The following is a 16,652-nucleotide window of genomic DNA, read 5'->3' on the forward strand; positions in this document are numbered from 1 at the left end:
TTGCAAAAACAAACGAGCAGAAAGCGCTTGGACAATTGATAAAGCGAGCGCAGCTCTGAGGGCATCCATGCTGTCGGCTAGTGTAAACACAGGTTGCACACGTGATGTCAGCATTTTTTTGTCGCGGAAAGTGACGTTGCAGACCTTAAAACTCCGGTTTTATCTGTCCACACGCAGACACCCAAAACGGAGAAAACGCAGATCTTCACTTTGGCCGGAGTTTTTAAAAAGATCCGTTTTCGCGTGAAAAAACTCTGTTTTCGTGTGGATGACAGACCAAAACGTAGAAAAATATCTACGTTTTGGCAGATCCCCAGCTACGTGTGGACAGGGCCTGAGTGTGTGTGTGTGTGTGTGTGTGTGTGCGTGCGTGCGTGCGTGCGTGTGTGTGTGTGTGTGTGTGTGTGTGTGTGTGTGTGTGTGTGTATGAGTGTATGTAAATAAGTGTGATCTAGGTGATCAGCAAGAGCTGTGTCACACCCTGTCCTGTCTCCCCGTTTGGTTCAGCCTTGTGTCTCGTTAATTGCTCCCACCTGCCTCTCGTTTTTCCAATCACTCTAGCTCCCGGCCCTCTTGTATTTAAGCCCCTTCTGTTCTGTGTCTTGTGTCGGTTCATTGTTTCATTGTCCAGCGCATCTCCTAATAAATAAGTGTTAAGAATTCCTATCTGTCTACCTGTCTTCCACCCCACGTCTGGATCCTCGCTTCACCTCCGCTCACCTCGCCCACACGCCGTGACAAGCAGCAGTCAGTTATAATCTGGAGAGATATTTAGATCTAAAGGTTGTAATAGGTGTCAAAGTGTCAAGTTTATGGGTGTTTTGTAAATTGTTCCAGTCAAAGTGGAAGGATTTGAGGCAAAATACTGTAGAGGTGTGGATGATGAGCTGAATATGTTCACTAGACATAATGTAATATTTATTATGGGTGAGGTGAAGAAGTGAGGACAGATAGACAGGTGTCTTGCCTAGAATTGCCTTGTAGACAAAAAGAAGCCAGCAATGGAGTCTCCGGGTGTGAAGGGAGGGCCAGCCCACCAGTTTATAGAGATCAGAGTGGTGAGTGTGGAAGGGGGCATTAGTGACAAAACGGATGGCTGAGTGATAAAGAATGTCCAGCTTTTTGAGGGCAGAGCATGAAGCCATTTTGTAGATGATGTCACCGTAGTCCAGAATTGGTACTATTGTCATTTTAACAAAAATGTGTTTGGCAGCATGCGTGAAGGATGCTTTGTTACAAAAAAAAAAAAGCTAATCTTGCTTTGATTTTTGTTTGCAGATTGTTGATATGAGTGGTGAAAGAAAAAGATTATCCAGCCAGAGATTTGTAGGTTGTAACATAATCCAGGGCTGAGCTATCAGCACAGCAGATATTTGGGGGATTGGATGTTTGGTTTTTCCTATCAGAGATGATGCATTTGGTCTTCTTTGTATTAAGACAGAGATGGAGGTTGTGAAAGGACTGTTCAACAGAGGTGAGGCTGAGCTGAAGAGTAGATGCTGCAGAGTTGAGAGAAGGACCAACTGAGTACAGAATGGTGTCATCAGCATACAGGTGGATCTGAGTACTAACGGCGGTTTTAGCAACATCATTAACGTAGATAGAAAATAAAGTTGGGCTCAAGATGAAGCCCTGAGGCACACCTCTAGAAATAGTAAGTGGTTCTGTCAAGATGTTTTCAGTCCTCAGCTGCTGGACACAATTGGTGAGATTGCTGGCAAACCAATCACAGCAAGAGGGGGACAGTCCAACACTAGAAAGTCTGTGTAACAGGATACTGTGGTTTACTGAGTTGAAGGCCTTAGCCGGATCAATGAAGGCAGCTATGCAGACCTGCTTAAGCCTGATTTATACTTCACCGTCTGTGACTGCACTACAATCCGTTCCTTCGAGGGCTCTCCAGCAGGCTCACCAGGACGGATGAAGTCAAGCTCTCCTTTTTTTTCTTTTTTACTGTGTCCTGTCTGGCTGTGAAGCAAACAAAATTAATGTCTGCATGCTGGTGACAAGCCTTACAGATTTACTCTCAGGTGGAGCATCAAAGCTTAATGTCACACCTGATACTGAAAACTTTATTGTTATTGTTTTTTGAATGCTTGTAATTCCGAACAGACACGGAGACAGAGGTGAAAGATAAAGGAAGAGACAAAAGGAGGGGGTGGGGGGTTGGGGGTGGGGGTGGGGGGGTTCCACAAAAACAAACAATCAATGATGAACATGAGTCTGCTTCTAGACCTGCAGAAGGAGAGAAAAAAAGAAAAGGGACACACAGCAATACAACAGGAGCAAGCTATCACTGTGTCAACCTGATGAGGAAATATAAAACAATCACGATAATAAATCACAGTGCATCAAGTGCCAACCACAGCCGACATGTGTTGAACATGCCCAAGTCCATACTTATGAGAGCACCATGTGAACACCTGTGTGAGTACCTGCGCTTGTATATTCAATTCAATTCAATTCAAAAATACTTTATTGATCCCACAGGGAAACGCAATGTAAGGTTTCTCCAATGAAGCATCCAATAGAGAGTGTGAGGGGCCACAGATCTGCCCCCCAAAGATGCGTAGGAGATGGAAGGACCTCCAAGTCTCAGAGATCTAGGAGCTGCCCCAAAGAGCAGGGACCCCAGGGAGACTGCGACCAGAAAAGCCCCTGCCCCCCTCGGGAGGCGCTGAAGATCGCCCCAGGGGGCCACAACCAGCAGCCGGTAGAGTCCCAGGGGATATCAGCGGCAAGCACACAGGCCCGTCCGCAGCGACCCGGGACCCAGGGGCAACCAGCCGCGTTGGGGACCCAACAGAGCCCAGGGACCCAGATCCCACCAGGCAGCCACCAGGATTAATCAGGCAGACGCTAAAAATCTTAAAACCCCGGACCCGGGAGCCGCGAACACTCAGGCAGATCAAGACACCAGACTCCACACCAAGTGTGACAGGGAGGCGAGGAGGCGAAGATGTATAGCAGCAAAAGAAGTCCCAGGAGAGGGGAGGAGTCAAAGGCCCCACCTGACATATACAGTCATACACAAACATAGTCACACATTCCCTCCCTCATGCTCGCACGCCAGATGCCCACTCATACAGTGGGGCAAAAAAGTATTTAGTCAGCCACCGATTGTGCAAGTTCTCCCACTTAAAATGATGACAGACGTCAGTAAGTTACATCATAGGTACACTTCAACTGTGAGAGACAGAATGTGAAAAAAAATCCATGAATTCACATGGCAGTATTTTTAAAGAATTTATTTGTAAATCAGGGTGGAAAATAAGTATTTGGTCAATGACAAAAATTCAACTCAATACTTTGTAACATAACCTTTGTTGGCAATAACAGAGGTCAAACAATTACTATAGGTCTTTACCAGGTTTGCACACACAGTAGCTGGTATTTTGGCCCATTCCTCAATGCAGATCTTCTCGAGAACAGTGATGTTTTGGGGCTGTCGCTGAGCAACACAGACTTTCAACTCCCTCCACAGATTTTCTATGGGGTTGAGGTCTGGAGACTGGCTAGGCCACTCCAGGACTTTCGAATGCTTCTTACGGAGCCACTCCTTTGTTGCCCGGGCGGTGTGTTTGGGATCATTGTCGTGTAGGAAGACCCAGCCACGTTTCATCTTCAAAGCTCTCACTGATGGAAGGAGGTTTTGGCTCAGAATCTCACTATACATGGCCCCATTCATTCTGTCCTTAACACGGATCAGTCATCCTATCCCCTTAGCAGAAAAACAGCCCCAAAGCATGATGTTCCCACCCTCATGCTTCACAGTAGGTATGGTGTTCTTGGGATGCAACTCAGTATTCTTCTTCCTCCAAACACTACGAGTTGAGTTTATACCAAAAAGTTCTACTTTGGTTTCATCTGACCACATGACATTCTCCCAATCCTCTGCTGTATCATCCATGTGCTCTCTGGCAAACTTCAGATGGGCCTGGACATGCACTGGCTTCAGCAGCGGAACACGTCTGGCACTGCAGGATTTGATTCCCTGCCATTGTAGTGTGTTACTGATGGTTACCTTTGTTACTGTGGTCCCAGCTCTCTGCAGGTCATTCACCAGGTCCCCCCGTGTGGTTCTGGGATTCTTGCTCACTGTTCTCATGATCATTTTGACCCCACGGGATGAGATCTTGTGTGGAGCCCCAGATCGAGGGAGATTATCAGTGGTCTTGTATGTCTTCCATTTTCTGATAATTGCTCCCACAGTTGATTTTTTCACACCAAGCTGCTTGCCTATTGTAGATTCACTCTTCCCAGTCTGGTGCAGGTCTACAATTGTTTTCCTGGTGTCCTTCGAAAGCTCTTTGGTCTTGGCCATAGTGGAGTTTGGAGTCTGACTGTTTGAGGCTGTGGACAGGTGTATTTTATACAGATAATGAGTTCAAACAGGTGCCATTAATACAGGTAACGAGTGGAGGACAGAAAAGCTTCTTAAAGAAGATGTTACAGGTCTGTGAGAGCCAGAGATTTTCCTTGTTTGAAGTGACCAAATACTTATTTTCCACCCTGATTTACAAATAAATTCTTTAAAAATCCTGCCATGTGAATTCATGGATTTTTTTTCACATTCTGTCTCTCACAGTTGAAGTGTACCTATGATGTAAATTACTGACCTCTGTCATCATTTTAGTCAAAGTCAAAGTCTGTTTTATCGTCAATTCTACCACATGTGCAAGACATTCAGAGAAATGAAATTGAGTTTCAGTACACACAATTCAGAGATCAGACATACATGGGCAAGGCACATGACAAGAATTGGCGACTGTGGTCCTTCGCAACATGAGTCGTGCTACCTTAAAAAGATTAAAAGGGAATTACATGAGGTTAAATTGGGGGAAGGAAAAAAAGGCATACCAGAGTTACTCCCGGCAGGGCGTAGCTTTACTATGCAAAAAAACAAAACAAAAAAAAACATATAAGCACGAACATCACAGTTCACAACATGAGACTCAGTATTTGTGGCTGTGGTGAGCGGGCAGTGCAGGCATCATTTGGCCTATGCCAGCTGATGCCACCACACCACCCCTCTTCCCCCCACAGCGCTCTGTGTCTAAGTGCAGATTAAAATTGGAAGTGGACACCGGCTCCTGAGATGAGGCTGAAAAATCCCCTTGCCAAATGCCATTGAATGTGCTTACTCCCAAGGCCCTAAGTGTGTGTGTGTTTGCATGGAATGTCATTGGTGGAGGTGTTTAATGTGCAAATAAAATTGGGGGGCAGGCTGCCAAAGGAATGCAGAAATGGGGTCCATACCCGCACCCCCGACTTGTCCAACCCCCAAAGTCCTATGTGCATGTTTGTGTGATGATGTGAGGGAGAAGGAGGAGAAAAATGTGTGGGGATGGGGAGGAATCGCTGGTTGGCCTAAGCCCTCCAGGGAGCCAGCTCCCCCACTGGCCTCAATAGGCACCTCCATTGCCAAAATGTCACCCAGGACATGGAGACCCCAGCCCTTCTTGCCAGGGCCCAAAGCAGCAGCATTGCAGAGCTCCACAGAGTCCGAGGAAACCAACACATCCCCACCCCAGCAGAATTTGTACTCCCATCTGTCTGTCTGTTAAAGTACCCATCCAAAAATTTAAATCGCCTCCAAGTAGAAGTGGACAGTCCAAGTGTTTGGAGAGTACAGAGAAAAAATTAAGAAAGAATGAAGGGTCATCAATATTTGGACAGTATTTGCTGATGATACATAAGCTTTGATTCTGTATAGATATTTTTATTATTATAAATCTACCCTCTGGATCTGAAACTGTGTCCAAAACTGCAAAATTGATGTTTTTGTGTATTAAAATAGCTACACCTCTTTGTCTAGAGTTATAGCAAGCTGAGAACATGCTGGGAAACTCAGGTCTTTTAAATTAATCTGCGGATGTGGCAGATCTATGAGTCTCTTGTAATAATATTACATCTGCTTGCCCTCTTTTTAACTGATCAAAAATCTTTAATCTCTTCTCTATGGAGCCAGCTCCATGTACATTCCATGAGACAAATCTTAGTGCACCCATAGGTGTGTGTGTGAGTGGCAAAAATATGACGCCTTCATGTGTATGAGATAAAATAAGTAATTAAATGCATACATTAATCTGATAGTAAATAATAGAGAGTAAATAATAAGGGTATCATTATAATCATTATTATCATATGCAATATTTATAATAATAAATAATAGTAGCGATATTAAAAATAATGATAATATTTTAACAATATTAATATAAAGATATTAATGCTGATAATGATAAAGTATAAATAGTAATAATAATGACAAGCCCAACAGTGTTTTTGATTGTGCAATGAAACGTCTTACTTATCGTGTGTGACTGTGCGTATGGATTCTATTTGTGTGTGTGTGTGTGTGTGTGTGTGTTTGTGTGTGTTGCAGCAGTGTAGAAAGAAAAAAAAACTAATTGTGCCATGCAGATGTAAAGATCCAGAAGCAGATAAAAAAGGGAAAGGAATGAATTATAAAGGTTAAGAAAAGGAAAAAAGAAGACAGAAAAGAAAAAGTGTTTTGGGTGTGAGGTGGTGAGGGAACAGGTGAACATATCTAAACATGGATCTAGCAGCTAATAGATCCTGACGTGTTCAAACCCAGTGAATTCTGTTAATAATAATAAAGTTGTACCTAATGTCTGTCTAATAAAGCCAGTCTGTTACTCCTCATTCTTTGTAGAGCTTACTGTCCACAGTTTATCTACGGAGATGACAGCCCACTTCTCATCCTGGATGAACTTCTTACGCAGCGGGAAGAGAACTCGGCGGCAATCCAGAATTTCCTTGGGAAATTGGTCGTTAACGCTGAAGTATTTACCTTTAAGCTCTCTCTCACGGCTTTTAACAAGATCTTTCTGCTTGAAGTGAGCACATTTAGCCACGATGGGATGAGGACTTCTGCTGACTGTTCTAGCTCCAAGGCAATGTACCTGAAGAAAGGTGATGTTTTTGACCGTTTCCTCAGGTATCTTCATGTGAGTGTGGAGAAAGTTCTTGATGGTTTGCTCGCAATCCTCCGCATCTCCTCCGGTCTGCTCTGGAAGGCCTGTGAACACCAGGTTTCCTCGCATGCTGCATGCCTGCAGATCCAGAACTATCTCCTTTAGTATTTTATTGTCATGGGAGATCTGATCAAATCTTTCAGTAAAGGAAGAAACCAATTAACTCAGAGACGCATTCTCAGCTGGAAGCAGACCCCTGTTCATCACTGATTGTTTATCTTTGGGGAACCCCCCCCCCCCCCCTTCCCATTTCATCTCCTCCTTTTCTCTTTCACCTCTGTCTCCATGTCTGGTCAGAATTACAAAGCATTCAAAAAACAGTAACAATAAAGTTTTAAGTATCAGGCGTGACATTAAAAGCAGAAGCTTTGATGCTCCACCTGAGAGTAAATCTGTAAGGCTTGTCACCAGCATTCAGACGTTAATTCTGCTTGCTTCACAGCCAGACAGGACATGGGGGGAAAAAAAAATCCTCGGGATGGGAGGGAATGTGGGTATGGGTGGTCATTTTAATTTGTTAAGCACTTTGACTTGCATGCATTGTATGATTAAGTGCTATATAAATAAAGTTTGATTTGATTTGATTTCATCCCCGGGGTTCGGATTTGCAACCTGTGGTCTCGTTCTATTTGTGAGAATCTTTAACGAGGCTACTCACTTTCCTTCTGAAGAGACTCTCTAATGTGGCCACTCACATTTCTCATGAACCATGTGCCCTAGGCCAAGCCGGACTACCCTTCCTTTCTACGAGAATATCACTCTATAGGGTGTCCTACATATCTGGCTGCTAGACCCAGAATAAAAGCTAGGGTCCCTATGCGGTCCCTTTACCTGCAGCTGGCCTCTTATTTAGTCTTTCCCCCTTGTGGGGAATTTTCCCAGTTCCGGACACTCTACACTCTCCACCAGATGCCCCGGGTATGTAATAGGTCAAAGCCCCACATTGGGTGCCATGTCACAAGCCAAGCCACCTGGCTAACTCTAGGTGTTAAATCTCAAGGCCTTGGCTCACGGTGCAGTATGGTGGGCTTGACCTCAGACCCCTCCTGATGAACACCCTTACTCTGTGGAGAGATATTCCACCTTGTGCAATCTAGATTTTTATTACTGGTACAATCACCTTCATTTTGCTGTAGGAAGACATGCTGTATCAGAACAAGCTGTAAGTAGGGCTGGCAGTCAGAGGGTTTCACGCAGAGAGGAACTCAAACTTTTTCATCAGCGAAGCTGCCCCAAGTCTCCTCTCAACAAGGGCAAATTGTCTCCATCAGGGCGTGTCTCTCCCTCTTGGATCTGACAGAGAAGTATAAATTAGGCTTTACTGTCTAATGCTGTGATACTATCATCATAACTTTCATGGTGGCTGTCATGCACCCATGTCCAGTCCAGAAACCAGATTGCAGATTTGAAAGAATGTGGTTGGAGAGAAGATGGGGTTGAACATATATATATATATATATATATATATATATATATATATATATATATATATATATATATATATATATATATATAATTACAATTACAGTCATCAGCAAACTCTGATGTGCCATTTGTGTGTAAAATAAATAAAAGTGGAGAAAGGACAGCCCTGGGGGATCGGTGGAAGATAAGAGCACATCTGATAAAACCCTTACCTTCTGGGGTAAGACTTCCATCCACCAGCAGACTAAGTCCTGATTACCATGGTGGCTGGTCGTAAGGCAGGCAGCTAAATCATGTGGCTGTGTACATCAAAGCTGAGGAAAAGTCGATCACTGCCACACTCAGTTACACACGCAGTCACTGTCAAAGTCACACTGCCAGTGGAGATGGAGACAGGTCAGAGGACATTGTTTTTTTTTATTAGAACGATTATTGATTGGTTCCAAGGTGTTTTCAAAAGGCTAGCTCAAGAAACGTCAAATTGACTCCCAACTTGTCCCAATTATGTCCACCCACCCAAAGCAAATGACATCCACAAGCTCAGAATCAAACTTCCAGTTGTGCAGGGAACGGCCTAACCTGGCAGCATGACTGCTCAGTTTTCTCTGCACAATGTGTCTTACACTGCCCCTAATAGTTTGAAACAGCAGGTGTCAATAAATAAAACATTCATCTGCAGGGCTGGAGCCCAGAACCAGAGGAGTATAAAGACCTGCCACAGCGAAGCCCGGAGGGACACGCCGGCCACACAAAAAGCCCTTACATACAAATAGACCTGCTGAAAGCATACAACATCACTGGTAAAGGTTCTTTTTATGGATTCATATAAGTTATAATGCTTGTTATTAATGTTCTCATCCAAGAAACAAAGAATATTGATGTAGAGGAACCTTCAGAAGGAACCTAAGCCATTGGGATTACTTTTAAAATCTAGCTACATTCACAAAATTATGAGTGATGCTTTCTCCTTTAATGTGTCAGACATGTGTCCTTTCTGCTGTGTTTGAACTGTCGTGGTCTGTAGGTGTGCTGACCCAGGGTGGGGGCATGTTCGGCACATTTGTGTCAAGCTTCTACCTCCAGTTTAGTCAGGATGGGGAACGGTGGTCCAGCTACAAGGAGCTCGTGTCTGATGCACTACCCAGAACCAAGGTCAGACTGCAACACCTCAAAAACATCTAAACAACTTCTTTACCCTTTCCAGGTCTTCTGATGGCATGTTGTTTCCTCTGCAGGTTTTTCAGGGTAACCACGATGATGGAGGTGTGGCAGAGAGCAGGCTGAACCGGATGGTGTTGGCCCAGTTTGTTCGCCTGTTGCCTCATGACTTCCAAAATGGCATCTATCTGCGTCTTGAGGTCATGGGATGCGGCTATGGTTGGTAGTCTTTAACACGTTTAAACATTTATGCACAAACCCAATTCTCCTCTTCATCTTCCCATGGTCTGTCACCCCTGCCTCATCTACAGCGCCCAGTCCACCCAGGTGTCCTGCTGATCACTTCTCCTGCCCACCACCAGGGAGCTGCATTGAGACAGTCCAGCTCTGCGATGGGGTTCCCGACTGTCCCAGAGGAGAGGATGAAAAAGGATGTCACCTTTATGAGACCACCACACAATCAGACAAGTTAGTTGCTGTTCTAAAAGCACTCATAGACCCGTTAGCATTCAGCTGCTTCCATGATGCTTTTGCTCACTTGGGTCTAGAGCATACACAGCCACCCCGACTCCTCTGAGGACTCCATCCATGGCTGCCATTACTCAATCTGCTGGAACGGTAAGGACGCATCTTCTAAAAGTACTTGTTTTAAGGTTGATGTGTCTAATGGCATTGTTCTAATCTGACCTACAGGCTGGTGGCCAGGGCTACTATGGTAAGGGTTTCTCTCCACCGTTAACTGGATTAGTAGGGTTAGGGTTAATAATACTCCCATGTTTCAGGCCCTTGCTCCTCTCCTCTTGGATTGGAAGATGGGAGAATTCATTATGGTCAGCTGTCGTCATCCTCACACCACGAAGACAACCCAGCTGATGCTGGAAGACTAAACATTGTGCCCAACATGTGAGTGTCTTTAGAAGCAGACAGCTTCTTCAAGCATCATCATAGTCCTGACCAATACATGGATTCTGCTTATAAATGTGTGCATAATGTATTGTCTTATTTGTGGGCCTCACCCGTCGCCCGGTCTTCTGATAAAGATCTGCTGTTAAAAGGGACCACTCACTCTGGTCTGCTTCTTTGCAGTCAGGGAATGGAACCTGGCTGGAGCCCCTTAACTGCAGATCCCCAGCCATACTTTCAGGTGGACTTCCTGGAGCCGATATGGATATCAGGGGTGGTAACACAAGGCAGTGAAAGCACGGGGGGTTATCTCACTTCATATCGCCTAGCGTTAGCTCTACATAGTGGCCTCTTCACAGATTTTACAGCAAATGGAAAGCTCGGCAGTCCTGCAAAGGTATTTGCCTTCTTAAAGAGTCAAATCGGTGAGTTTGTGTTTCTTTTTACAACCTAACCGTCTATATATCCCTGTAGGTTTTTGAAGTTCAGATGACTGGGAGGACCCCTGTGACCCGCTGGCTTGGTCGCCTGGTACAAGCTCGCTACATACGTATCATCCCTGTGGCGTTCAGGCACATCTTTTACCTTCGAGTGGAAATTCTCGGCTGCAGAGGTCAAGACTTCTTCTTGAAACCTTTTCGTTGAAACTCTGGTTTCCAGTAGTACTGTGCTGTAACTCTTTTCCCTTAAATGTTTGTCTGTGCTGTTGCAGATGAGCCGGTGACCACTACCAGTGTGATATCTCCCTCTGGGGTTGGGAAGAACTGTAAACCAGGCCAGTTTTCATGCCAAAACAGTGCAGAGTGCATTCCTGTGGTTGAGCTTTGTGATGGTCAGCCAAACTGCAGCGATCATTCTGATGAGATTAGCTGTGGTGAGTTTTACAGGACAAGTGTACCTCGTTGGTCATTGTTAACAATGAGATACTTTGCTATGTAGACTTGTCCTCATCCCCAGGTACTGCTCAAACAAGCAGCTTCCCTGGCCTTCACAATCAAACAAGCTACAGTGAGAGACCTGGAGTGCATGGTGACCATGGCCTACAAACCGTGACTTCCCTAAGAGACTCTCCAGGAACAGGGACCGCAGGACCAACCAGACATTGGGCCATTTCAACACCAGCTACAGGTCAGTTGTGTCATCTAATTTATACACCACACAAATTGATAAAAATTCCTCCAAGAACTGCACTGATGTGTTTTTAATCCCTCTACCTTGTTGGAACTGTGTCATGTAAAATAGCCATTCTTTCCCATAGGGCCATGGCCCACAGTTGGGCAGCCAGTTCCATCTAGAAGTCCACTAGAAACTTCCAGTTGATAATAAAGTTTATCAAGCACGGAAGAGTCTAACCACTTGGTGGCAGTGATGTGTCATTTTTATATTTAACAAGCTTTTATAATCAGAAGAAGCAGATTGCCGCTAGCCTATAAAGGCTAAGGAAAAGTATTTATAACTAGGGGTGCATCAATACCAGATCATTTCAAACCGATTACCAGTACAAGTACTTAATTCTGATTACTTTCCAATACGGAGTACCGATACGAGTACTAATAAGATGTTGAATGATAATAAATGCCATTACACTCCTTGCAAAAAGTTTGAAAAAGTTCTATTTTCTGTAAAATGCTGGCTTTGTTTTTGTATATTATGATATTATAAATATCTTACACAAGCGTGTTTACCACCATTACACCTTGTTCCCCATTATTATGCAAATTCTATTTAAGTGTCACAGAGATTCAACTTTTTTGTTTTCAGTTGAACTTATGGATGGCATCGTGTGTCCGGGCTCTTTGGATCCCTGGAAGAAATCTCAAACATCTGTGACAGTTAGTTCACCAGGTGTGTCCAGTTAAAGGACAAACGTCCACATTATTTAGCAGACCACGGTTAGCAACCAATATGGGGAAGAAAAAGGATCTCTCTGTAAAATAGTTCAGTGCCTTGGATGAGGTATGACAACATTAGGCATTTCTCAAAAACGTAAGTGTGATCATCGCACTATCAAGAGATTAATGGCTGATTCGGAGTACAGACACGTTTGTGCATATGAAAGCAAACAGAGGAAGATTTCTGCCAGAACCATGCATCAGATCAGAGAGCAGCTGCTATAACGTCGTTAGGTGGCAGCAAACAGATCTGAAGCTGCTGGTGCCTCTGGAGTCCCACAGTAAACCTTTTGTTAGGCCACCACTAAACAGTGCTCACAAGCAGTGGGCAGAGAAATACCTGAAGACTCACTTTCCAGCAGTCCTCTTCACAGAGGAGTGCCGTGCAACCCTGGGTGGATGAATGGAGTAGTGGACGGTTGGTGGACAGCCACAGTGTTCCAACAAGGCTGTGACATCAGCAAGGAGGTGGTGGAGTCATGTTTTGGGCTGGATACATGGAAAAAGAGCTGGTCGGCCCCTTTAGAGTCCCTGAAGGTGTGAAGAAGACCTTGGCAAAGTATGTTGAGTTTTTGACTGACCACTTTCTCCCCTGGTACAGAATGAAGAATTATGCCTTCTGTTATAAAGTCATCTTCATGAACAACAATGCACGACATCTCACGCTGCGAGGAATACCTCTGCATCAGTGGCTGCTATGGGGATAAAAGGAGAGACAGTCATGGTGTGACCTCCATCCTCCCTGGATCTCAGTCCAAATGAGAACATTTGGAGCACCTCAAGCAAAAATATCTATGAGGGTGGGAGGCAGTTTACTTCTAAACAGCAGCTCTGGGAGGCTGTTCGGACAAATTACAAACAAATTCAAGGAGAAACTGCCCAAAAACTCACAAGTTCAATGGATGCAAGGATTGTGAAGCTGGGTCCTGTGTAACGTGACCTGTTAAAATGTTAAAATGTTGTCTAGTTTGATTGAAATAGCTTTGATCTGAGTAAATAAGCTGCACACACACAACAGATGACAATTTTCAGTTCTTCGTTTTGAAGCTTCCTGTGCCTAATAATTTGAAATAGTTCATTGTAAGTTAATCATTTAAAATAACACTACTGCTACCATTTGGAGTTTGTAGCAACAACATTAGAATTATGCACTCTTCATAGTTGATAATTGAAATGAGAATTATTTTGACTGTTGTTTACATCAATTATTTAGATTAATGAGAAATTCGTCATTTGCATAATAATTTGGAACAGGAAGTATTTGGCCAGCCACATGAGCCAGCTCCTCTGGGAGAATCCTAAGGTGTTGCCCGGCCAGCTGAGACACAGACCCTCCAGTATGTCCTGGGTCTTCCTTTGGGTCTCCTCCTGGTTGGACATGCCCAGAAAACCTCACCAGGGAGAAGTCCAGGAGGCATCCTAACTTGGTGTCTGAGCCACCTCAACTGGCTCCTCTCAATGTGAAGGAGCAGCAGATCTACTCCGAACCCATCCTGAATCCACCCTGAGTTTCTTACCCTACCTCTGAGGGAGAGCCCAAACACCCTGCTGAGAAAATTCACCATGACAGACCAGTACAATGCCCGCATCACTGCAGATGTTTGCCACCTTTCCCTTACTATTGACCAAGACCCTGAGATACTTGCAGTCCTCTACTTGAGGCAGTGAGGCTTGAGGCTCAGATTTAGAGGAGCTGACTCTCATACCAGCTGCTTCACACTGAACTGCAAACCGCTACAGCAAAAACTGGAGATCACAGTCTGATAAAGCCAACAGGACCACATCATCAGCAACAAGCCAAGACCTGATCTCTAGGCTACCAAAAGGGATCCCCTCAACTAATGGCGGACTGGTAATCGGGAGGAACAGAAGATTTCCCGGTGGCCTGGCCGTTAAACTGGACAGCTCAGTGATCATGATGTGCATAACATCCAAATGAACAATCCATCATGCAGCTCATCAGGGCATCTGCTCCTGATGCTCATACAAACGGAGCAAGCTGGGCACAAAGACCCCCCCCCCCCCCCCCCCCCACACACACACACACACACACACACTTTGTCAGGATCTGGCAAAGTGCTGCAGACACCCCCCACTGCACCTAGACGGGCCAGGAAAGATGGAGCAGAAAAGGAGAGATTGAAAGAGAAGAAAGCTGTGGCCACAGATGCATGCCCTGGCTGGTCTGTATGTGATCATGTTGGGAGAACTGGTTTAAGGTGGACTTTTTGGGCCAGATTAATTATCATGCAGTGTGCCATGCTGTGCCGGGTGGGATGGGGAGGGAGAAACAGCGTGATGATCAGACCATCAGACTCATACCCTTTAGAGACAGAGAGCAGTGATTTGGACCGGTACCGCCACCACTTCTAAATATAACCTTTCAGCATACCAGCACTTTTTTCTAGGGTACAGGGCATACCGGTAAATTTTCCAGGTATTCATTGGTGAAAATCTCAGAGATTTCTGAAAAGATATCTGTGTCCTTAAAAAACAGCCATCCACAGTCTTGTGCTCCATGAAGAGCCGCATTTCACTGCCGCGAGGCGCGCCACCCGTCACCATCAGCTCAGGCAGAGGAAAAAAAGTAAAATGGTTTTCCCACACCGTACACATTCCCACAATGACTGACAGCAGCATCAACTGAACAACCAGTGGTTAAATGCTCCGACAGGCAAACATCCATGGCGGAGAAACAGAAATATGGATTGTGAGCAAACACAAGAAATAAAATGTCACAAGAGGAGTGTGAACTTCCCATGGGCTCACCACTCGCAGGAGGGGCCAAAGGGGTCAGGTGCATTGTGTGACGGGTGGTAGTCGAGGGCGGGGATCTTGGCAGTCTGATCCTTGGCTACAGAAGCTGGCTCTTGGCACCTGGAATGCCACCTTTCTGGTGGGGAAGGAGACTGAGTTGGTGTGTGAGGTTGAGAGGTTCCGACTAGATATAGTCGGACTCACCTCAATGCATGGCTCTGGCTCTGGAAACAGTTTCCTTGAGAGGGGTTGGACTTTCTACCACTCTGGAGTTGCTCCCACTGAGAGGCACCGAGCAGGGGTGGGCATACTAGTTGCCCCCCATCTTGGTGCCTGTACGTTGGTGTTTACCCCAGTGAATGAGAGGGTAGCCTCCCTCCGCCTACGTGTGGGGGGACGGGTTCTGACTGTGGTCTGTGCTTATGCACCAAACTACAGTTCAGACCACGCACCCTTTTTGGAGACCTTGGAGGGGGTGCTGGAAAGCGCTCCTTCCGATGACTCCCTCGTTCTGCTGGGAGACTTTAACGCTCATGTGGGCAACGACAGTGAGGCCTGGAGAGGTGTGGTTGGGAGGAACAGTCCCCCTGATCTGAATTCGCGTGGTGTTTTGTAATTGGACTTCTGAAGAAAGAGTCCTATCAGGTTTTTTTGGCCTGTGGGACTCCAGAGGCAGCTGACGGGTACCGGTAGTCCAAGCGGAACACAGCTCAGGTGGTCGCCAAGGCAAAAACACGGGCATGGGAGGAGTTCGATGAGACCATGGAGCAAGACTTCCGTACGGCTTCAAGGAGATTCTGGTCCACCATCCGGTGCCTCGGGGGGGGGGGGGGGGGTGCGCTACCAACACTATCTACATGGTGTGCTGCTGGCCTCTACTCAGGACGTTGTGGATCGGTGGGCAGAATACTAAGAAGACCTCCACCCCACCGACATGTCTTTCAGTGAGGAAGCAGAGTCTGGGGACTTTGGGTTGGCCTCTCAAATGTCTGGTGCAGAGGTCACTGAGATAGTTAAAAAGCTCCTCTGTGGCAAGGCTCCAGGGGTGGATGAGATCCGCCCGGAGTTCCTTTAGGCTCTGGATGTTGTGGGGCTGTGTTGGCTGACGCGGCTCTGCAATATCACGTGGACATCAGATGCAGTCCCACTGGACTGGCAGACTGGGGTGGTGGTCCCTTTATTTAAAAAGGGGGACAGCAGGGTGTGTTCCAACTACAGGGGAATCACACTCCTGAGCCTTCCTGGTAAGGTCTATTCAGGGGTTCTGGAGAGGAGGGTCCGTCGGATTGTCGAACCTCAGATTCAGGAGGAGCAATGTGGTTTGTGTCCTGGGCGTGGACCACTGGACCAGCTCTATACCCTTAGGGAGATCCCTTGAGGCGCTCACAGGGGGCAGACGCTTCTGCCTTTTCCTCCCTTATCTGTGTTTTCCCAAGGCTCTTTTTGTCCCATCTGCCTACAGAGCGCTTCTCTGCATTTCCTCTGCAATCACCCTTCAGCATTTTTCAATTTTTCAACA

General features: G+C 45.8%; 1 protein-coding gene across 1 annotated transcript in view; it reads left to right on the forward strand.

Annotated features, from left to right (window-relative positions):
• sspo (SCO-spondin) overlaps positions 1-16,652 on the forward strand; it is a 603,219-nt gene that overhangs the window by 335,974 nt on the left and 250,593 nt on the right. Inside the window, 23 exon segments of the mRNA XM_054751251.2 lie at positions 9,103-9,223; positions 9,448-9,575; positions 9,659-9,800; positions 9,893-10,049; positions 10,130-10,199; positions 10,275-10,296; positions 10,364-10,484; positions 10,668-10,881; positions 10,959-11,097; positions 11,197-11,358; positions 11,442-11,612; positions 12,246-12,329; positions 12,568-12,761; positions 12,838-12,935; positions 12,978-13,064; positions 13,906-14,040; positions 14,117-14,296; positions 14,614-14,717; positions 14,874-14,963; positions 15,011-15,086; positions 15,155-15,326; positions 15,764-15,816; positions 16,017-16,125. Coding sequence (XP_054607226.2) covers positions 9,103-9,223; positions 9,448-9,575; positions 9,659-9,800; positions 9,893-10,049; positions 10,130-10,199; positions 10,275-10,296; positions 10,364-10,484; positions 10,668-10,881; positions 10,959-11,097; positions 11,197-11,358; positions 11,442-11,612; positions 12,246-12,329; positions 12,568-12,761; positions 12,838-12,935; positions 12,978-13,064; positions 13,906-14,040; positions 14,117-14,296; positions 14,614-14,717; positions 14,874-14,963; positions 15,011-15,086; positions 15,155-15,326; positions 15,764-15,816; positions 16,017-16,125 — 2,829 coding nt within the window.

The sequence above is a fragment of the Nothobranchius furzeri genome, chromosome 7 (assembly GCF_043380555.1).
Source record: "Nothobranchius furzeri strain GRZ-AD chromosome 7, NfurGRZ-RIMD1, whole genome shotgun sequence".
Classification (NCBI taxonomy): Eukaryota; Metazoa; Chordata; class Actinopteri; order Cyprinodontiformes; family Nothobranchiidae; genus Nothobranchius; species Nothobranchius furzeri.